The sequence below is a fragment of the Rutidosis leptorrhynchoides genome, chromosome 3 (assembly GCF_046630445.1).
Source record: "Rutidosis leptorrhynchoides isolate AG116_Rl617_1_P2 chromosome 3, CSIRO_AGI_Rlap_v1, whole genome shotgun sequence".
Lineage (NCBI taxonomy): Eukaryota > Viridiplantae > Streptophyta > Magnoliopsida > Asterales > Asteraceae > Rutidosis > Rutidosis leptorrhynchoides.
In genome coordinates, this window is record NC_092335.1 from 554,813,772 (window position 1) to 554,838,185 (window position 24,414).

Sequence of the window (24,414 nt, forward strand, 5' to 3'; positions counted from 1 at the left end):
TCACCACCCTTATCGTTCGGGAGTTGATATTTCCAAACACTTATTTGATAGATCCACCTAAATTGAAAAATTTACCCTTAATGATATATTATATAAATTTTCCACTTCAAAATTATTTAAGGGTATTACTGAAAAGTGATAACAAATATGTTTGGATTTATCAAAAATATAGTTGGAAATATAAACACCCCGTTCTTTATCGTTATTTTCAACCTCAACTTCAAAATACTATCACCAATCACCATTACGCACTATTTACAGTGACTGATTTATCCCCTGTCGATCCGCATCCAATTTCGCCCTCTTCAACATTTCTTCGCCGCCGCCGTCCTCCGCCACCCATGGTGAAGAAAATTCGTTATCATCCGCCGCCTCCATTTAAGGACCGAAATATTAGGTTCGGATCTGGGGTTTATTAGCCGGAATATTTTCCGGTTTAAAAGTGACACTAGACAGCCTTTGCATTCATTCTCTCCGTTTATGTTTGATGATTATAGTCGAAGTCAGGTAAAAGCTGAAGAAAACTTCCTAGATCAACTTATAAGGTTCATATTTTTAATAAAGTTGCTTTTTTATTTATTTAATTTATTGAGTCAGGGGATGATGGGTTTTGCTTAAATTTTTGTGGATGCTTTGCTTTTTCTAAGTCAGGTTTTGGATGCACCAGCATTGCAAGATAATATTTATTTGAATCTTGTTGATTGGTCTGCTCATAATGTGTTGCCCAACTAGAATATGTGCCATGGGGGTAAAAAAAATTTCAAACAAAAGCTACCCAAAAAAGCTATATAAAATGTAACCAAAAATTTGCACTACTAAATGTAACCAAGAAAATGTAACCAAAAAAAAAAAAAAAACAAATTCCACTTTTCCTCTACGTGAGGCATACTTACGGAATATAAATGTTAAAAATCAAATTTGAACTATCCGTGTGGTTTTTATCAAAACCACAAGGACTATCCGTGTAATTTTGTCTTTTGAAAACGCTAAAGACTCATCTTTAACATTGGCTAGAGCTTCTCTTTCTACTGCACACATTACACAAGCATTCAAAAACTCCTCCTCAATACGATTGCGTAGGTTCAAATTTACAATTTTCATTACCGAAAAGCATCTCTCAGTTGTTACGGTCGTAACAGGTAACACTGTAACATCCGTCCCACATCGGTCGGGGAGGGAACAAAGCATGTCTTATAAGGGTGTGGAGACCTTTCATAGCATGACGTGTTTTGGGACCACAGGCGCAGCAGATCCCATGAGAACTTTGAAGTTAAGCGTGCTCAACGAGGGCACTGCCAAGATGGGTGACCTCCTGGGGAAGTGTTCCTCGTGTGTGGTCGCCAAGAAAAAGTCGTGCGCTTGTGGACAAAGCGGATAATATCATGCCACGGTGGTATCAAAGTCAGGCCCCGGACCAACGTGCATAGCGGGGACGTTGTGTCCCATTAGTGGGAGGATTGTAACATCCGTCCCACATTGTTTGGAGAGGGGAACACAACATGCCTTATAAGGGTGTGGAGACCTTTCGTAGCATAAACGTTTTGGGACCACCAATGTAGCAGATCCCATGAAGACTCTGCTGTTAAGCGTGCTCAACGAGGGCACTAACAGGATGGGTGACCTCCTGGAAAAGTGTTCCTCGTGTGTGGTCGCCAAGAAAAAGTCGTGCGCCTGCGGACAATATCATGCCACGAGGGTGGTTGGACTGTTGCACCCGAGGATCCCCTGGTCTCGGCTGTTACAAACACCAATGCTAGCTTCAGTAACCGATAAAGCAATGGATAAGATAAATGCTTCCTTGTTTCCACATCACTCTAGGAAGGCCAAAATACCATTCAAGTCAGCAATTTTTTATTTTTTCGGACATTATGATGGTATATTTCAAGTTTGATCTTCAAGTTCAATCATCTCCATACTATTAAAATCTTTTGGATATAACTCTCACAACCTTACTACGAATCAAACATTGAGAATGAATTACGTAGATTCAATACTGCCATACAACTAAGTAACTCGGTATTAGCTTCATTAAAACGATTACCAAACTCTTGAATCTGCATATCCAAAACGGTGTTAAAACACTTTACCTCATAATAATGTTGATTAGTGACTTTCTCCATCCGTCTCATAATAATGGAGAACAATCTTCATTCATTTTCAAAATTCGGATACCATGTTCCTCACAAAAAGACGACACTTTCTTTAAGAATTATTCAAACCCATTTGTTCTTAACTCTTGCAATTTTTCTTTGTTTGACTCCACTAATTGAACCGCTTCTAAAATGTCTTGATTTTTTCTTTGAAGAGCTTGCGATAATATATTTTTCAACCCTAAAATGTGCAACATTAGATGCAAATAAAAAACAAAATCAAATGACCTTAAATATTTCAAAAGACCATGCACTTGATTTTGACTATAACCGTTTGTTCCTTCTTCTTTAACAAATTCAAGGACCTCAATAATGGATGAAAACATATCAACCAAACGCAAAAGTGTTGTATAGTGAGAATTCTATCATGTATCTTCAGGCCCTATAAGAGAAAGCTCTTGATTCGATCCTCTCCCGGTTTCAATTCTACCATTACCAATTCCTTCTTCTACCCCTTCTTTCTCCGTGTAGCAAACTATTTTTTCGTTTACAAGAAGCACAAACAACATTTATCAAAATGGCTAACTTGTCAAAGAAGTTCACTATGGCCAAATGTTTCTTTGCAACCGCTACAACCACTAATTGGAGTTGATGAGCAAAACGATGTACATAATATGCTGTTTTATATTTCTCGCATGTTGCTTGCTCCATCATACCTTGACCTCTCAATTGTTTCAAACTCGCTTTATGTTTAGAGAAAAAGGATCAATGGAAGATTTAATTGGCAAAGAATATATCTCCTTTACATGAACAAGGCCCGCAAATCTCTTTTAACAAGTCCATGTGCATCAACATATTGTAACACAATAGCCATTTGTTCCTTTTTAGATACATCGCTAGACTCATCAACTAACAACGCAAACACATCATCACCAGTTTACTTAAGGATACATTTGAGTATCTCTTGTTTAAAGCACACAACAACATCTTTTTGAATATAAGAAGACGCCAATTTGTTATTCCCCCGAAGCTTTCGATAGTTTACGGAGTTCCTCATTATGACATAAGTTTACAGAGTTCTACATTATGACATAAGATCAAAGCCATCACTTACAAGAAATTTCCCTTAAAAAAAGAAGCTTCCGTCTCATCATGACCATGAAATGGTATTGCACATTTCAAACAATACATACAGGCAGAATGCACTCAACTGAATTCGATTTTCTAGTTTTCGATTTTTCATCTTTCTTATGAAAAGCGCTGAAACTAGGATGATCGAATATGGATCGGGTGAGACTATATCCATATCATTATCCATTTATTTTTTAAAATTTCATATCCATATCCATTTAAATATAAATCATCCATCCATATCCAAATCCGTTCAATGAAGCGGGTAAACGGATATCCGCTAGATATTAAGTTTTTCTAAAAATATTCCTATTATGAAATGAAATCATCAAAGTATTTTTAACAAAGATATATAATATATGCAAGATATTCAAATTCAATATTATTCACATAGCTGTATCTTCAAAATTGAGATTTTTGATAACATTTTACTAGTTTACAGTGTACATATATAAGGTTATGTAAATGTAAACGCATATATTTAAGTAAATATGTATATTTTTATATGTATATACGGGTAATAAATGAATATATCTATGGATGAGAAAATATCATCCATATGCGATCAATTACTTTTTCCCAATATCCATATCCTACTATAATCCATTTAGATCATCCATATCTATTTAAATGGATCGGATCAGATGGATATCCGATGGATCGGACATCCATTGCCACCCCTAGTTGAAACTAGATTGATTTGATCTCGTTGAAGATTCACACTTTTGTAGTGTTGCATCATGAAAGCTATTTACAACAGCAACATGTTGTTTAAGTCTCGTTGTCTTTTTTCAACTATTGAACCCTTTTGTCACGAATGTCTCACTACCACCTTCGTGCCCAATATGATCTCTAAATAAGCAACAACGCAAACAATATGCTCTATCTGCCTTAACACTCTAATCTATCCAATTATGTTTATCAAACCAAGCTTTGAAAAACACGCCTACCATTTGTTGTGGAAAATCATGACCACGTGGTTGAGAAGGTCCTCTAATCCAATATTTGTCTTCTTATCTCGTCTATTTGATTAACATTATACTGCAAACTTCTGGGTATTTTAAACGGATCTCACTGAAGATCATCCATTTCAACAACATTAATAGAAGTCAACGAAGATGTTGGTGTTCAAAAGTTGGAAATATACAGAGAGACTTAAGGAGCATGTTGGTGTTGTAAATAACTTACATAATGCAGCAAAAGTGAGAATCCTTAACGAGACCAAATCAACCTATTTTCAACGCCTTTCAATAGCAAAATGAAAAATTGAGAACAAAGAATCGGATACAGTTGAGTGCTACGATTAATGCTTGTAGGTATTGTTTGAAATGTGCAATACCATTTCGTGGTCATGATGAGAGACATAAATGTCTCTTTTTAAGGGAAATTTCTTAGACTTGATCTTATGTCATAATGAGGAGCTCCGTAAACTACAGAAACTTCGGGGAATAATAAATTGGTGTCTTCTTATATTCAAAAAGATGTCAAGTGCTTTAAACAAGAAGTACTCGAATGTATCTTTAAGGAAATTGATGATGATGTGTTTGCGTTGTTAGTTGATGAGTCTAGTGATGTGTCTAAAAAGGAATAAATGGTTATTTTGTTACGATATGTTGATGGACATGGACTCGTTAAAGAGAGATTTGTGGGTCTTGTTCATTTAACGGAGACATCTTCTTTTTCTCTTTAATCTTCCATTGATTCTTTTTTATCCAAACGTAAAGTGAGTTTGAAACAATTGAGAGGTCAAGGTTATGATGGAGCAAGCAACATGCGAGGTGAGTTCAATGATTTAAAAGCAAAAATCTTGGAGAAAAATAAATCGGCATATCATGTACATTGTTTTGCTTATCAACTCCAATTAATGGTTGTAGCGGTTGCAAGGAAACATTTAGCGATAGTGAACTTCTTTGACAAATTAACCATTTTGATTAATGTTGTTTGTGTTTCTTGTAAACGAAAAGATATTTTGCTAGACATAGAGAAAGAGAGCGTAGAAGAAGGAATTTGTAGTGGTAGAATTGAAATTGAGAGAGGACGGAATCAAGAGCTTTCTCTTATATGGCCTGGAGATACATAATGGAATTGTCACTATAAAACACTTTTGCGTTTGGTTGATATGTTTTCATCCATTATTAAGGTCCTTGAATTTGTTAAAGAAGAAGGAACTAAAGGTTCTAGCTAAAATCAAGCGCAAGGTCTTTTGAAGTATTTAAAGTAATTTATTTTTTTTTTATTTACATCAAATAGGGTTCACAAAATATATTATCGCAAGCTCTTCAAAGAAAAGATCAAGATATTTTAGAAGCGGTTTAATTAGTGGAGTCTACAAAAGAAAAATAGCAAAAGTTAAAAACAAATGGGTTTGAACCGCTCATAAAGAAAGTGTCGTCTTTTTGTGAGGAACATGGTATCCGAATTATGAAAATGAATAAAGATTTTATTAATTCAAGGTAACAAAGGGACAAAATTACTAATTAACATTATTATGAGGTATGAGTGTTTTAACACCGGTTTGGATATGCATATTCAAGAGCTTGGTGATCGTTTTAGTAAATTTAGTACCGAGTTACTTAGTTGTATGGCGGCGTTGAATCAGCGTGATTCATTCTCAATGTTTGATTTGTCGAAATTAATAAGGTTGCGTAAGTTATATCCAAAAGATGTTAATAGTATGAAGATGATTAAACTTGAAGATCAACTTGAAATATACCATCGTAGTGTCCGAAAAGATCAAAAATTTGTTGACTTGAATGGTATTGCCAGCCTAGAGTGATGGTGGAAACAAGGAAACATCTATCTTATCCGTTGCTTTATCTTTTAATAAAGCTAGCATTTGTGTTGCCCGTTGCGACCGCAACAGTTGAGAGATTCTTTCGGCAATGATAAATTTAAAGTCGAACCTTCGCAATTGTATCGGGGAAAGTTTTTGAATGTTTGTGTAATCGTGCAGTAGAAACAGAAGCTCTAGCGAATGTTAAAGATGAAGATTTACTTGAGCGTTTTCAAATTATGCGTTTACGTAGAGGAAAAGTGTAACTTGTTACATTTTTTTGGTTACGTTTCATGCAATTTTTTGGTTACATTTTGTGAAGTTTTTTTTTTTTTTTTTGTTAGTTTTTGTTGAAATTTTTTTTGCCCCCAATGACAGATTCCTGGTTCCTCCACTGATTCTAATCTCAGTTGCATGGATACTGGTAACCAGGTAACACCCATTTTGTACTCAAAAGTTTACAGTATTACATTATTTTGTTACACCAATTAAGGGTCACGGTTGTGCTTAGAAGTAACAAGCGTAAATTTGATTGTCTAAATTTTTCTAAATATTTGTTTCATTGACCAACTTGTTATATGTGTGTTGCAATGATAGGTATGCAATCTGGTTTGGTCAAAGAATGTAAATGAACTCGTGAGCACCCATGGTTACCCCCAAAACGAGATTATTGTTTGGAAATACCCTTCTATGTCATAGGTAATGTTTCTTATGCAATAACTACTTGTACTATATGCATAAATAGCTGTACATGATGAGTTGAGTTATCAAAATTATAAGTAGATATAATATATCATTATCCATTTTTTTGTATGGGTTCAAACGGGCTGGCTTATTGTTTGTCCTTTTTAATTTATTGTATGTATTTTAGTTGGTTAAATACGATACCAAAAATGTATCATGACATTTTACTTATATTGATTTTGTACAAGTAATCTATGAGGTTGTCCCTTGACTGTCGACAACTAGACCCGTCTGACTCGTTCCGATTTCACTTTTGGAACACCTGATTTTGCTCATTATAAGTAAATGAATCGAGATTGCCACCTCTTCCTATTGTGAGATTGATATACTTAACATTAAATTTATTTATTATTGGCAATGCAGCTCGTTACACTGATTGGGCACTCATATATAAAGTCTTATACCTTGCAATCTCACCTGATGGACAGGTAATATATTTATTTTTTCGATTATAACTTAAAAACACATAATCATATGTTCAAATGTTTAATATTGAATAATCTGTTTTTTGCAGACGATCGTGACGGGAGCTGGAGATGAAAAACTAATGTTCTGGAACGTGTTTCCTCCGCCTAAATCTTAGGTATCATCATATAATCACTTAAACGTTAATTGATTCTTGTGTGATGCTTATACTTTTTTCTTTTTTATATGGTGGACCATATGAACATTTCACTAATATTCACGTGATTTAAACTAATAAATCTGATCCATGTTATGCAGAATACTGAGAGCGAGATTGGTGCTTTATCTTCTTGCAGAACGTACATACGTTAAGTAGTTAAGCCCGTTCCACATTTGATGTTTTATTCTGGTCACCATTGCACTCTCAAATCTAAAGAAAGAACATAACTTATGTTCAATAATCTATGATACACAAGAGGAATGAGATCACCAGGTTTGATCAGCTTGATCATACCTTTACTGATGCCGTAGAAGCTCACATTCTCAGATGACTTTTATTTGATTTTAATGTAAATGTAAATTGATTGATGTCTGCTGCTAAACATGCAGTTGTGAATGTTTGCTAAAGGTTAAATTTTGACCGAGTTGAACCAGACTGGTTAGTGTCCATACTTTGGTTCACGTTTGTATCTAAATCTGAAGTACAGTAGTTATAATAGTTCACTTGTTATTGATCTCAATACGTATGTATACTTCGGGTCTTTGTTGTCCTCAATTAAGTGGTAATTGTATTAATAAATAGTATAAAATCTATATTATTAATACTGTCTTATGAATTTGTAATTATAACAAACAGATGCAATCGTGCAGTTGTTGGGCGCTCTGACCCGACCCGACCCAAAGGGTAACATTTAGACTTATCGACGTGGTGAGACCAATTCTGCCACAAGCGAATTGTCACTATTATCCCCACAAGTAGTCCTCACAACCAATGCTTCCCAAGACTCCAAATCAGGGCACATTCGTCTTTTCATCATCTCCTCCATAACAAAGATAGCATCGTCCATCTTCCCATTGCCAACCAACCCCATAACCAAACAACAAAACGTTTCCAACCGTGCACAATGCTTACTAGTTAGCATTACATTCAAAACCTTTAAACCCTCATCAAACTCTCCATTTCTACAAAAACCGTCAATTATCATTCTAAAAGAGGCTGCATTTGGCTCGAAACCATTAACCTGCATCTCAACTAATATCTTATAAGCTTCACCAGCTCTATTTTCTTTGCATAAATAATTGATCAGTATATTGTACATAACAACATCCGGCTTAATTCTCCTCTTCTTCATTTCAAGTAGCAACGCTTTAGCTTCCTCAAAGTTTCCTCTTTTCGCAAGATCATTCATCAAAACCCCATAATTAACAAGCCGCGGTTTACACCCTTGATATTCCATGTCAAACATCAAATTTTTCGCTTCCCTGTACTTTTCTTGCAGACACAACGCTTCCATTAACAAAGCATACGTTATCGCATTTGGTTTTTTCCCTTTCCGAATCATCTCATCAAACAAACTTTTCGCCTCATCAAACTCCCCCTTTTTACTCCAAAACCCAATTTGACAGTTATAAGTCACAACAGTAGGTTCAACCTCTCTTTCAAGCATTTCATCGAACACCTTACGTGCATCACCCCACTTACCTTCCCCAAGCAATCCTTTAATCATGATATTAAACGTAACCGCATTCGGTCGAAACCCCATTTTAGAACAGTTCTTAAACATCTCATTCGCCTCATCAAACCTCTCATTCTGAATCAAAGCATTAAGAATTGCATTTAACGATTGCAACGAACGATAGCAATTAAAGGAAGGCATTCTTTCAAACATATCAACCGCATTTTCAACCAAACCGGACTTCGCGTAATGCTGAATTAATCCAATGAATAAAGGCTCTTTACATTGAACGTTATAGTGTTGTAGTTGTTGAAGAAGGGTTTCAACTTGGTTAAAGTTTTTGTTACGCCCAAGTTTGTAAATAAGAGATGAGTAAGAAGGATAGTCGTGTTTGAAAGTGTTGGTGTTGCAGTAATCATGGAAAACAGAGAGCGCTTCATCTGTGTTTTGAGTGTTTTTGATGTCAGTGATGAAGGAGTTTGGTTTTAGTTTGCGTACGGAGGGTTTGTGAGGATTTTGTTTATGGTAATAACGAATGTGTGTTTTCTGAAGAATAGATTTCATTAGTGATCATGGAGATTTTGGAGGTTTTTTGACAGGGGAAGCAGTTTTTCCTCTAAATTGGAAGTAATTGAAGAAATTAGAGTCTATGGAAAATAAATTTTAGGGGAAAATGGGAGTTGCAATAAGCGTTTTTTGACCAACTTACGAGACAGTCATCACTTTTTTCTTTCAATTTAGCAAATTACTTGTTACTTTCAGGCCTATTGCAACGGAGTGTGTTGCCATGATTTTCTGCCCAACGCGCCTCTAACACACCTGTAGCGCGCCGTATTGCTACAGGACGTGTTGGAAGGTTCGATTGTGAGGCGTGCTAGTCAAGCACAAAGCAATATACAAGGGTGTTTTACACGTGGAGGTGATCCTTTTCATTTTGGACCGTTGGAAAAAAATTTAAATTAAATTAATAACATATACGGAGTAGTTTCAAACGGATGATAATGATAATAATAATAATAATAATAATAATAATAATAATAATAACAATAAGAATAACAATAACAATAACAATAACAATAACAATAACAAGAACAAGAACAACAACAACAACAACAACAACAACAACAACAACAACAACAACAATAATAATAATAATAATAATAATAATAATAATAATAATAATAATAATAAGAACAATAACAATAACAATAATAACTTTAGTGGTCTACATACACATTACCACATTCAACAAAATTTTACCACAGCCAACTTAACTCTTTACCCACTTTTTATAATTCTTGCATTTATTTTTTTCAAAACAACACTCAACATCAATGATGTTTTAATTATTCGCCGGACTACGAACTATCGATTAACTTAATGCAATCGTACGCTGATGAGCTGGGTCAAGAAGTCGGTGAAGTCGCTGGTGAGAGACTCTCACGAGAACGAATGTATATTTATAGAGATCGTGAAGGTGTAACACAATGTCTATAGGATGACTACTTTGTTGAGGAGCCTAGGTTTCCTTGTCATATATTTAAAAGATGTTTTAGAATGCGTATCCAATTATTTCTACGTATTGCACAAGGTATTTCTGAATGCTCTATTAATCCTTTTACTAGAGCCTTTTGCATTTTTAAACAAAAACCAACGAAATTGGTCATCAAGGTTTTAACATCTTACAATAGTGTACATCCGTGTTGCGTCAATTGGCGTACGATACAACGGATGGTATCTTACAAAAAAAATTACGCCATATGGATTAAACTTAATTTACCTGCTATCTATCACTACACTGATCAGGACTATTTGCCTGTAATGTGCGATGGTATTCAATGATTTGTTTTGTTCATAAATAAAAAGGTTGTTTATTACACATCAACAATTGCCGCCCTTTTTGGTGAGCGAGTTTCGATTACCAAAGTTTCTTTTGATCTAGGCAATGTGGATCTTCATTTGCGTTTATTAAGTCTACTGTTGCCAAACATGTAGTGGATCTCGAGGATGTGGTTTATTCGGTTTCTCATGTTTGGGTTAATAAAATTAGTGGGTTGCCGGATTTTTGCAATTTGTTATCGGATTAGTTCCCTAACGATTTACTCTCAATTTCAAATCGTATCATTATGGCGGGTCACCCTTATTACGCGCAACAAGTCGAAAAAGGTGCAAGAAGCCATGGAAGTGATGGGAGTAGACGCTGAAGCTGTAGGTAACGACAACGAGGCCGAAGTGGAAGTGTTGGTGGATGAAGATATTTTAGTTTCTGGACTACAGTTTGGGAGTATTGGCGTCGAGACTCTTGTTGATCAAAGTAACTTGGCCACGATTTTGGGTAGTGTGGTGTGGATTGTGATATCCTTGCGCGTTCTGTTCCCTTTTCAAAAAAGGATCATGTTTCCTGCTGTAGTAGAAATGGATGGTGGGGCGTGTTATGGTCCAATTCAGTTGCGAGCTAAGAAGAGTAAACAAAAAAAATATGCAGAAGGATAAGGAAGTTGTGAGTAATTTGATGAGCAAGGATCATGTTGATAACAATACTCCTGTTGAAGTAAAAAAGGATGGTGGGACATGTATTGGTCCAAGCCAGCCACTAGCTAAGATGGATATTTCAGCCCCTCATGAAAATTTAGAGTTAAATGAAGACAACATCACTTTTCCGGAAAGGTTGGCGCATTTAAAGAAGGATAAGAAGCAGGAGGAAGAAATGAATGCAAGTAGAGAGGTTGAGAAGAACGAAGATAGGCCTTTACCGATTTTGATTGACCGTAGTGGAAGATGTTATTGCGACTGCAAGGACCACTCGTGAGACGGTTTTTACAAATCGTGGTACGTTTTGAATACAAATGTTCCTAGAGATCAACTCGGTGGCATGAATTTGAGGCCGGAAAGAAAATGTCGATTCCACTTCGGGTTCTTATAAGCTCATTGATCACGATGATGACTTGGACTACGGGGAAGCCGTTCAAAACTTGTTTATGGGTGACAAGGTAGTCAAGAAGGGCGGTTTTTCGGAGTCGGGTAAAGGTGGTTCTTCGGTTTCAACGAAAGGAAAAATGGCCAAGGAGGCTTTTGCGGCATTCGATGATATGATGACAAGTTTGACCGAGGAGAGCGTGCCGGGTGATGGATCCGCTAATGTGTTATCTTACAAGATAGTTAATCGGTCAGGGAAGAATTAAAGAGACAGTTAATAGAAAGTTAAAAAGAGCGGGTCCTCGAGGTTGATTGTTGTGGTCCGTCTTGTATCTTCGGTTGGTTTCATCCGTTCCTTGTATTTTTCGTGTAATATTCAGTTTTTGTTTGGTTTGTATTTAAGGTTTTGAATTAGTTTTGTTGCTTTATACTTGCTTCTTTATAATCAACATCTGAGCTATTGAAGAATATATGAAATTGAGTTCACGAGGGAGTGTGCCATATTTGATTTACTGGACATTCCACTATGTCATGGCTGGATCATTTAGTTTGTCTAGATCAGATTCTTCACCTTCAGTTAACCCCTCAACTTAAAATAAAGATGTAAGTGAAGTAGAAACAATCAACATTGGTGAAAAAACGTCAAGTGAACCATGCTCATCTGCACCTAATGTGGTTTTAGAATCACCCAAAAAGCATGGCACAAACAATTGCAGAATCTGATACTATAATATTAAGTGCCGATGAGAATGAACGTATTTATGAAGAGAAATGCTTATCGGATCCAACCACTGCTAGAAATGAAGGTGAGGCTTTTATGGCAGAACTGATCTGCAACTGACTATAGCACTTCAGCAACAGGAACTTGAGCAACAACAACAACAATGGTCAACAGCAGCTACGACGTGTTTTGCCACAGTTGCCTACCACTTCGCGTTTGGGGCTTGTTTTGGGTCCCAAGGTAGGATATTAACGTGATGACTACAATTACTATGCATAGGGTGTTGTATTCACAGTTGGAGAATGAACTGCTTATGTACAAAGTACTATCCTTTTTGTGTGTGTAATAGATAACGTTTGCAGCTGCTAGAAATCTTGATACTGTTATTCGCTCATTAGTTTAGGAGAAGCATTGATATGAACCTGCTGTAACCGTGCCTTTGCATATTTAGTAGGGTGGCTAAATTGGTTGGTCAACTGGATTTGGGAACATGGCAAAATGGGTGCGTCTGTTGTGTTAGGTAACATGGTAAAATGGGTAGCTCGGTAGGCTTTCTATCTGACAGTATGTATAATTTCCTGTATAAAGAATCAGAAGTATCTTTACACAAAATATATCATTTCTTTCACAATGATAATGATATATGTTGAAACTTTGATTTAAGAGGTTGTGTGCATTTAAAGTTTACATTGGATACTTTCAATCTCCAAAAATTGATACACCTTGGATTTTGCGCTAACTGAATACCTCTACCCTCTCAACTAATCTATATGACATCAAATTCTTTCCGGGTTTTGGGTGATTGGCGATATGTCAAAACTCTGATTACATGTATATTTCTTATGTCAACATATTTTTTAACTTTGAAATGAGTTATTTCAAGGGTTGAGTAGTGATACTTGCACCATTAATTTTATTCATACACCACCTAACATGCATCATGATTTGTTATTAAATACAACTCCGTAAAACATATTTAGTGGTGTATGTATAAAACTTGGTGATCACCCTTGTTTTAATTGGTTGTAAGACTATTTTTGTACTTGTAGCATGACTCTTGGTAGTACCTCCATAATTTTTAGTTATCACAAAATGCTTAGTATTTGTAACTACTCAATGACATGTTTATACCTTTTTTTTGTTTATTATAGATTTGGATGTCACCCTATTATATCATTTTGTTCTATACGCCATCTATGTTTGAAAACGATTTAACGATTTTATGTCACTCAAGTTTCTATATTGTTTCACATGTAGCATATCCGGCCTAAAGAATAATCCGAAAAAGTGAAAGAATGCAAATAACCCCATGTTTGAGAAAAATAATAACCCTCTCAAAAGTTATAAAGCAAGGTATTTAAGTCTAATAAAACGTACTTTGTATATTATACGAGTAATTACTCCTATTAGGTTACCGGAAACCTGTAGGTTCGTGGGATTGACGTGAGGGGGCAGGGATGGTTATATTTCTGGGAGCGAACTCCGAGCGAATATGAAGCGCATGGATACAAGTTAGGCCTTGGAATGAAAAAAAAATACCGAATCCACTTTGTCTACGAACAAGGAAGCTATAAGTAATGCAACTATGAATCTCATGGAGAGTTCGATCCTGGCTCAGGATGAACGCCTGGCGGCATGCTTAACACATGCAAGTCGGACGGGAAGTGGCAATTCCAGTGGCGGATGGGTGAGTAACGCGTAAGAACCTGCCCTTGGGAGGGGAACAACAGCCCGAGGAGGGGCTCGCGTCTGATTAGCTAGTTGGTGAGGTAATAACTTACTAAGGCGATGATCAGTAGCTGGTCCGAGAGGATGCAAAGAGCTCCTAATTCCATGCTAATTGTAATATGCGAGATCAAAATTTAAAAGGCTATAGTCATATATTAATCTTTTAAATGAAAATAGCAAGTAATTAAGCTTCTCAAATGCCCTAATGATCTAGAAGTAACATACTAATACCGGTTTAATTAATAGTTCCCTTGTAATTTACAGTCTGAATAATAGTTTATTCATCACCCATGGCTAGTTCCAGTGCATAATCATCCCTTTCCTGCAATAATTGTTGATAATAAATGTAAGCACTCCATATAGAACCACTCATAAAACTATAGATCTAACAGATTCCAAATCGTTGAGATGGTGGGAAAATTTATCTTTAATAAAATTTATTCAGAAACTTACTATAGGTCCTCGTGCAAAATAGCGTCCAAATTGAAGCCAATATACCTGTAGAAGCCATACATGATCAATAATTTGTTAGTCAAATAAGCAGAGAGTAATAACGAAGAGTAAGATGTTAGATCGATTCACCAACTGATGATAGTCATTAAGATGCCAATAGAAATTTTTATTAAGAAAACAAATCTTCAAATTCCAGGCTAAAACTCTATATACCACCAGTCCACTTTGTAGTTGAGCCTTTTTGTTTAAGGCGAGGTAGCTTTTAACCCTTGAAACTTCAAGAAATTAAGCCCAATTTAGTCTCACTTAAGCTCATAAAAGCAATATTTCCAGCACAGACGACGAGGCTGGCTAAACTAGCTTACCAATTTGTTAGTAAATATAAGTTCTCCGACTAGCTTAAAACCACGATAAAACTTATTAATAGCCCACAACTTAAAAGCTTATAGGGTACTCCTTACCAAATATGCATGACTCCAACTAACTATTCCTCAAAGGGGCTACTATTTGGATACTATTTACAACAATCCAAGCCCACAGTCACATACTATCCCAATCATATCTCAACCAATAAAACCATGCTTAAAGTTATTAATAACTTGGAACTCTGGAAACTTACTAGCCTACTAGGTACTCGAAACTTTTCACTCTCTAATGATATGGGCTCACACATCCAGAAACTACACAATCATAGTTTTAGGCTTATATAAATAGGCATATATAGCAATAGTTTATAAATAATAATAATAACATTTCTGTTTTGTGCACCCAAAACCAGCTATAAATAATAAATAACTGTGAATATGTGGCACAAACTTATTATGGGACTTTTAAACCGAAGCTCTATCTCGAATCAAGTCACACACTCAAATGACTAATCACACATAAACAAAATAATAGTAAAGAGTAACAGCATTAAGTAGCCTGTCACGTACCTCATCCTCATCTTGTGTCTCAACTTCAACATCAGAAGTTGGAAAACCAACACAAAGCAGCGCATAACCCTACAAAAGTATATCAAATTGTATTCAGTGAAATTAGATTAATTACATGTATGAATGTACAAATAGGTCATGTTTAAAATCAACAAGGATAAAAAGAAACATGCCTTAGCTTTAAGTTCTGCAGATATCCCTAATGCTTCAGGCTGTATAAGGCTTCCAGATTTTATACGAACCGCACAACTAGTACAACAACCTGCCATACAAAAACATCTACATTCAATCTACTTACAAATCAGTAATACATATTGATGGTGGATTACATATAGTTATTCACAAGTAATACATTATATGGCAACATAACAAAGCATATTGAACAAAATAGTGTGATTTGTAGATCAATACCGTGCCTGCAAGCAAATGGCAATGATATATCCTGTGCTTCAGCTGTGTGTAATATATATTGATCCTGCAACATTCAACAACAAATTATAACCGTTTTGCCCCAAATTTTACACTGTTAGTGTTTCTAGGGTTTAGTATTAGATTCAAATTATAAAATTATACTACTGTTACTCCATTTATTGTGATAATAGAGGTTTTAAAATCAAAATTATTAAATAATTATACCTCTGGAACGTAGAATTCGTGAACAATATCGCGCTGTCTATCGTGAACGGTGACTTTATGACTAGGAGCTAATGACGTAACGGAAATGCGTGGAGAAACTTGTTGGAGCTCGGACGACGTCGTATTACGACGTGATTTTGAGGAAGTTGTGACGTAATTGATTGTATTTTTTGATCGCCGGAAAGTTGGAGTACGGTAATTTGTGGTGCAGAAAAAATTGCAGTGAGTTTTGAGGTCCATCGGATAATTTTTGGGTCGGAGCTCCGGTGAGTGGTTGAATTCTGGTGTTGTGGTGTTGTTTATTCTGAAGTCTTATCTGATAAAACCACAGTTGATTGGCTGTTACTTCTGTTTTGGAAATTAGTAAGATTAGGAATTAGATTAATTTACTACAGATTATATGCTTTTTTATATTTTTTTTTATCTTTTTTTTTAAAGGAGAGTTGACGATACTTTTTGCTTTATATACAATTTTGTCTCATAAATTTATAATTATATCCATAGATTAATTTAGAAAATTAAACTTATATTGTTATTCTAAGTATAATATAATTAAGGATATATTAGTGAATTAGATGTAGATGGATCAAAAAATGGTGGATGAGGATCACCTCCCTTTTAAAAATACGGAGTATATTTTACTCAGTAAAAGACTAACTACGAAACTTTTAATTTTGGTTTAAGCCAAATTCATTTTGTTATTGTGTTTCTCACATTGCATATGTTTTGATGTTTCTTAGACTACTCGCAATGGTACGTCGTTGGAGCTCTATTGGAGTTGTCAAAGAAAGACTCCATTGCTAGCAACATGTCGTTGGAGCTCCCTTCAATGGTCGTCCTTCAACATGTCGTTCCCGAGCATATTCTATCACGTAGTAATTGCATTATTTTATTTTACATTACTTATTAAAAGTGGTACATTGTATTAAGTAATTAATTTAGATGGATCCATTTGATGGTAAAAGGGTATTGTAGTGACCCGAACTTTTCCATGTTTATATATATTAATTGAGATTGATATTTACATGACTAAATGTTTCCAACGTGTTAAGCAATCAAACTTGTTAAGACTTGATTAAATGAAATAAGTTTCATATAGACAATTGATCACCCAAGTTGACCGGCGATTCACGAACGTTACAAATTTGTAAAAACTACATGTTGTGGTATATATAGACATATATATATGGTTGACATGAGATTATGATGAGTAAGTATCTCACTAAGTATATTAACAATGTGTGATATACATAAGAAATGAGATTACTAAGTTAAGAAACTCGAAATGATATATATAACGATTATCGTTATGATAACGTCTACTGAATACATATGTATCATATTAAGATATTGATACACTATATTTAACATGATAAAATGATATTTAAATATATCATTAAGTGTGTTAACAATGAACTACATATGTAAAAATAAGACTACTAACTCAAGAATTACGAAACGAGACTTATATGTAACGATTATCGTTGTAACGATATTTTAATGTATATATCATATTAAGAGATATTCATACATCATAATATCATGATAACATAATAATTTAACATCTCATTTGATATAATAAACATTTGGTTAACAACATTAATTGAGATCGTTAACTTAAAGGTTTCAAAACAACACTTACATGTAACGACTAACGAAGACTTAACGACTCCATTAGAATGTATATACATGTTGTGTTTTGATATGTATTCTTACACTTTTGAAAGACTTCAAGACACATATCAAAGTACTTCTACTTAACAAAAATGCTTACAATTACATCCTCGTTCAGTTTCATCAACAATTCTACTCGTATGCACCCGTATTCGTACTCGTACAATACACAGATTTTAGATGTATGTACTATTGGTTTATACACTTCAATGATCAGCTCTTAGCAGCCCATGTGAGTCACCTAACACATGTGGGAACCATCATTTGGCAACTAGCATGAAATATCTCATAAAATTACAAAAATATTAGTAATCATTCATGACTTATTTACTTGAAAACAAAATTACATATCCTTTATATCTAATCCATATACCAACGACCAAAAACACCTACAAACACTTTCATTCTTCAATTTTCTTCATCTAATTGATCTCTCTCAAGTTCCATCTTCAAGTTCTAAGTGTTCTTCATAAATTCCATAAGTATAGTTTCATAAAAATCAAGAATACTTCCAAGTTTGCAAGTCTACTTCCAAGCTTTCTAATCCATTCCAAGTAATCATCTAAGATCAAGGAACCTTTGTTATTTATAGTAGGTTATCTTTCTAATTCAAGGTAATATTCATATTCAAACTTTGATTCAATTTCTACAACTATAACAATCTTATTTCGAGTGAAAATCTTACTTGAACTGTTTTCGTGTCATGATTCTGCTTCAAGAACTTTCAAGCCATCCAAGAATCCTTTGAAGCTAGATCCATTTTTCTCATTTCCAGTAGTTTTATCCAGAAAACTTGAGGTAGTAATGATGTTCATAACATCATTCGATTCATACATATAAAGCTATCTTATTCGAAGGTTTAAACTTGTAATCACTAGAACATAGTTTAGTTAATTCTAAACTTGTTCGCAAACAAAAGTTAATCTTTCTAACTTGACTTTTAAAATTAACTAAACACATGTTCTCTATCTATATGATATGCTAACTTAATGATTTAAAACCTGGAAACACGATGAACACCATAAAATCGAATATACGCCGTCGTAGTGAAACCGGGGGCTGTTTTGGTTTGGATAATTAAAAACTATGATAAACTTTGATTTAAAAGTTGTTCTTTTGGGAAAATGATTTTTCATATGAACATGAAACTATATCCAAAAATCTTGGTTAAACTCAAAGTGAAAGTATGTTTTTCAAAATGGTCATCAAGATGTCGTTCTTTCGACGGAAATGACTACCTCTTTAGTAATTGACATGTAAATTAAATTTCCGACTATAAACCTATACTTTTCTGTTTGGATTCTTAAATTAGAGTTCAATATGAAACCATAGCAATTTGATTCACTCAAAACGGATTTAAAATGAAGAAGTTATGGGTAAAACAAGATTGGATATTTTTGATCTTTTTAGCTACGAGAAATGTTTAACAAATCTATAAAAATCATATCCTAGCTAACTTATATTGTATTATACATGTATTCTAATATATTATGTAATTTTGGGATACCATAGACACGTATGCAAATGTTTTGACATATCATATCGACCCATGTATATATATTATTTGAAACAACCATAGACACTCTATATGCAGTAATGTTGGAGTTAGCTATACAGGGTTGAGGTTGATTCCAAAAATATATATACTTTGAGTTGTGATCTAGCCTGAGACGTGTATACACTGGGTCGTGGATTGATTCAAGATAATATATATCGATTTATTTCTGTACAGCTAACTGTGGACAACTAGTTGTAGGTTATTAACGAGGACAGCTGACTTAATACACTCAAATCTTTAAAACATAATAAAAATGGTTGTAATTATATTTATGATCATACTTTGATATATATGTACATATTTGTATAGTTTCGTGAATCGATCCGTGGCCATGTCTTATTTCCGAGGAAGGAAATATCTGTGAAAGTGAGTTATAGTCCCACTTTTAAAATCTAATATTTTTGGGATGAGAATACATGCAGGTTTTATAAATGATTTACAAAATAGACACAAGTACGTGAAACTACATTCTATGGTTGAATTATCGAAATCGAATATGCCCTTTTTATTAAGTCTGGTAATCTAAGAATTAGGGAACAGACACCCTAATTGACGCGAATCCTAAAGATAGATCTATTGGGCCTAACAAACCCCATCCAAAGTACCGGATGCTTTAGTACTTCGAAATTTATTCATATCCGAAGGGTGTCCCGGAATGATGGGGATATTCTTATATATGCATCTTATTAATGTCGGTTACCAGGTGTTCACCATATGAATGATTTTTATCTCTATGTATGGGATGTGTATTGAAATATGAAATCTTGTGGTCTATTGTTACGATTTGATATATATATGTTAAACCTATAACTCACCAACATTTTTGTTGATGTTTAAAACATGTTTATTCTCAGGTGAATACTAAGAGCTTCCGCTGTTGCATACTAAAATAAGGACAAGATTTGGAGTCCATGTTTGTATGATATTGTGTAAAAACTGCATTCAAGAAACATATGTCGATGTAATATATTTCTATTGTAAACCATTATGTAATGGTCATGTGTAAATAGTATATTTTAGATTATCATTATTTGATAATCTACGTAATGCTTTTAAAACCTTTATTGATAAAATAAAGGTTATGGTTGTTTTAAAAATGAATGCAGTCTTTGAAAAACGTCTTATATAGAGGTCAAAACCTCGCAACGAAATCAATTAATATGGAACGTTTATAATCAATATGAACGGGACATTTCAGTTGATATCCGAGCGTTGGTCTTAGAGAACCAGAAAATTTGCATTAGTGTGTCTTATCGAGTTTGTTAGGATGCATTAGTGAGTCTGGACTTCGACCGTATTTTCTTTAAAAATGATTGCTTAACATTTTTGTTGGAAACTATATATTATTAACATGTAAATATTATGTGATATATTAATCTCTTAACATGTTTGATATTGTGTGATAGATGTCTACCTCTAGCACAAATCCCATTGACTCACCTAATAATAACGAAGAGTCGAATATATATTGGCAAGATTCACAAGTTCCCGAAGAACCGGAAGAAGAGGAAACAGAACCGGAAGAAGAGGAACCGGAAGAAGAGGAACCAGAAGAAGAGGAATCGGAAGAAGAAGAGGTTCCGGAGGGGGGAATAGTAGGAACCACAGAAAACCGGTCAAATAAAAGAAAATCCTCAACCAATGGACCAAAGTTAATAATGGTCAATGGTGTTTCCGATAAGGAAGCAAAATATTGGGAAAATTACCAATTTTCCGATGAATCGGATCCTGATGAGGATTCAGATGATGTTATAGAAATTACCCCGACCCAATTTAATGAGGCAAAAGAAAATAATAAGGGAAAAGGCATCAAAATAGAGAAATCTGATTCCGACCCCGATGAACTTTATATGTACCGTCAACACCCGTATTTTCAATATCGTGACAATAACCCGGGAACCTCTAAACCACCAGGTTTTTCTAAACCAATGTGGAAAATGACGGCTCGTATTAGAGGAACATCATATATCCCTAGAAAATTAGGAAAAAGAACCAAGTCCGAAGAAGAAGAAACCAGTGATTCAGATTAGAGGGGTGTGAGCATGTTGTGTAATAAATGTATTGTAGTGTGCTTGTACTTTTATGTTCTATGTAAAAATTGCTTGTATTGTTTGTTATTACGAATCTAATCCTTATCTATTTTACAGTATAAAAACAAAATGGACGTTAAGGGTAGACAACCGAATATTTTAGAAGACCTACCAAAGGATATGATTGAGGAAATCTTGTCTAGAGTCGGTCAGAATTCATCAGCACATTTAGTTATGACAAAATTAACTTGTCAAATATTTGAAAGACTTTCCAGAAATGCCTTAGTTTATAAAAGGCTTTCCTTTTATAGGTGGGGTATATCACATTGGGGAGACTTTAAGTTACGCCGTGTTTTCTTTAAAGCGTTAAATGTGGGGAACCCAAATGTAATTTTACGCTACGGGTTAAGAACCTATTTTGACTCAATTTATCCCAACATAGGATTTCGTGAATTAGAAAGAGCTTCTAACATGCAACATAAAGAAGCATGTTATGCTTACGGGTTAGTGATGTTCGCTTCTTACCAAAGTGAGAAAAAGAACATCGGATTGCAGCTTTTAAATAAAACTTTCCCACAAGTGACGGATTCAGTAGTTGGGGTGAGAAACAAGGTTTTTAGATTATTACGGGGCTGTTGGACATTACGAAACCCTCGTCCTTTTGACGACATTACAACATGCTGCCTAGCTAATAATCATAACGGTTATTTTCCACAAGACCAAGGATGGGAAGTCGTCTTAGTAAAACCAGAATGCATGACTTGTTTCTGGACTTATGAATTACGTGTCTTTATTTCCTTTGCTGAACAACTTGCGTATTAACTAGATTTATCTTCAAAACTGTCCTGTATCATAGTGTACTATATTTCATGTTATATGTAATATAGCGAAGTTGTAAGTTTGAAGAATATTTGTATGTGATATATTATTATAATCAGTTTTTCATATGGAATTTTAGTAATTGAATTGTATATTAGCTACTAAGTATGAACTTAATGGGTAGGTAGTACCCGAATTTTAAACTTATAAAACGCTAATATGAAGAAAAAGCTTTTATAAATGAGTTCATATTATGCTACGAGATACTATTGACTACTCTTAATATTCTGTATGATTAACTTGTTTCATTTGACTATTTTGAAGGAAATGGCACCGACTACTCGACACACCTTGAATATGAACAAAGAGGAATTTCGTGCCTTTCTTGCTTCAAACATAGCCGTAGTACAGGCTGCGCTACATACCAACAATAACTCTGAATCTAGTAATACAGCTAACGGCGCAAGAAATCGTGTAGGATGCTCCTACAAGGAATTCACTGCCTGCAAACCTTCAGAATTTGATGGGACCGAAGGACCAATCGGATTGAAACGGTGGACCGAGAAAGTTGAATCGGTGTTTGCCATAAGTAAGTGTGCTGAAGGAGACAAAGTGAAGTACGCTACGCATACCTTCACAGGTATTGCGTTAACATGGTGGAATACCTATCTGGAGCAAGTGGGACAAGATGCTGCTTACGCGCTACCGTGGTCAGCATTCAAGCACTTGATGAACGAGAAGTACCATCCCAGAACTGAGGTCAATAAGCTCAAGTCAGAACTTAGAGGGTTACGAACACAGGGATTCGATATTACTTCGTACGAAAGACGATTCACAGAATTGTGCCTATTGTGTCCGAGAGCGTTCGAAGATGAGGAAGAGAAGATCGACGCGTTTGTGAAAGGGTTACCGGAGAGAATCCAAGAAGATATAAGTTCACACGAGCCTGCCTCCATACAAAAGGCATGTAGAATGGCTCACAAACTAGTGAACTAGATTGAGGGAAGAATTAAAGAACAGGCGGCCGAAGAGGCCAACGTGAAGCTAGTCAAAAGAAAGTGGGAGGAAGACGGTGATAAGAGTCACCAATACAACAACAACTATCCTAACAATCGCAACATCAATCGCAACTACAACAAACGGCACAACAACAACAACAACAACTACAACAATCATCCCAACAACAATAACAATTGCAACAACAACAACAATCAGGAGCAGCTATGCCAAAGGTGTGAAAAGTATCACTCGGGGTTCTGCACTAAATTTTGCAACAAGTGTAAAAGAAATGGTCATAGCGCGGCGAAGTGTGAGGTCTACGGACCAGGGGTTAACAGAACGAAAGATACAAATGGTGTCGGAACGAGTAATGATGGAGCAAGTAGTGTCGGAGCACGTTATACCAATGTAGTTTGTTATAAATGTGGAATACTGGGCCACATTATTAGAAATTGCCCGAACCAGGAGAACACGAATGGACAAGGCCGCGGAAGAGTTTTCAATATTAATGCGGCAGAGGCACAGGAAGACCCGGAACTTGTTACGGGTACGTTTCTTATTGACAATAAATCTGCTTACGTTTTATTTGATTCGGGTGCGGATAGAAGCTATATGAGTAGAGATTTTTGTGCTAAATTAAGTTGTCCATTGACGCCGTTGGATAGTAAATTTTTACTCGAATTAGCAAACGGTAAATTAATTTCAGCAGATTATATATGCCGGAATCGAGAAATTAAACTGGGTAGCGAAATATTTAAGATTGATTTGATACCAGTAGAGTTGGGGAGTTTTGATGTAATAGTTGGCATGGACTGGCTGAAGGAGATGAAAGCAGAGATCGTATGTTACAAAAATACAATTCGCATTGTACGAGAAGAAGGAGAACCCTTAATGGTGTACGGAGAAAAGGGCAACACGAAGCTACATCTTATTAGTAATTTGAAGGCACAAAAACTAATAAGAAAAGGTTGCTATGCTGTTCTAGCACACGTCGAGAAAGTACAAACTGAAGAAAAGAGCATCAATGATGTTTCCGTCGCAAAAGAATTTCTCGATGTATTTCCGAAAGAATTACCGGGACTACCTCCACATCGATCTGTTGAATTTCAAATAGATCTTGTACCAG

At 35.1% G+C, this 24,414-nt stretch overlaps 2 protein-coding genes and 1 pseudogene across 2 annotated transcripts; 1 reads left to right on the plus strand and 2 right to left on the minus strand.

Annotated features, from left to right (window-relative positions):
• Positions 1-202: 202 nt before the first annotated feature.
• LOC139902918 (B-type cell cycle switch protein ccs52A-like) lies at positions 203-7,939 on the plus strand (annotated as a pseudogene).
• Positions 7,919-9,445, minus strand: LOC139902917 (uncharacterized). Its single transcript, XM_071885610.1, has one exon. It carries the CDS (start codon positions 9,381-9,383, stop codon positions 8,061-8,063), a length of 1,323 nt encoding a protein of 440 aa, XP_071741711.1. The 5' UTR covers positions 9,384-9,445; the 3' UTR covers positions 7,919-8,060.
• Positions 9,446-14,302: 4,857 nt separating this feature from the next.
• On the minus strand, positions 14,303-16,566 carry LOC139898557 (ferredoxin C 2, chloroplastic-like). Its single transcript, XM_071881311.1, has 6 exons — positions 16,209-16,566; positions 15,984-16,047; positions 15,746-15,834; positions 15,573-15,641; positions 14,638-14,682; positions 14,303-14,506 (listed from the first exon to the last, which is right to left on the minus strand). Exons 1-6 carry the CDS (start codon positions 16,446-16,448, stop codon positions 14,462-14,464), a joined length of 552 nt encoding a protein of 183 aa, XP_071737412.1. The 5' UTR covers positions 16,449-16,566; the 3' UTR covers positions 14,303-14,461.
• Positions 16,567-24,414: the final 7,848 nt, after the last annotated feature.

What these genes read in the sequence shown, in the direction of transcription:
- LOC139902917 (XM_071885610.1), bottom strand. Translation starts at nt 9,383, where the DNA reads ATGAAATCTATTCTTCAGAAAACACACATTCGTTATTACCATAAACAA.
- LOC139898557 (XM_071881311.1), bottom strand. Translation starts at nt 16,448, where the DNA reads ATGGACCTCAAAACTCACTGCAATTTTTTCTGCACCACAAATTACCGT. An exon ending in ACGAATTCTACGTTCCAGAG is followed by an intron (nt 16,048 to 16,208) that starts GTATAATTATTT and finishes TGAATGTTGCAG; the next exon opens with GATCAATATATATTACACAC. An exon ending in CTGCAGAACTTAAAGCTAAG is followed by an intron (nt 15,642 to 15,745) that starts GCATGTTTCTTT and finishes ATACTTTTGTAG; the next exon opens with GGTTATGCGCTGCTTTGTGT.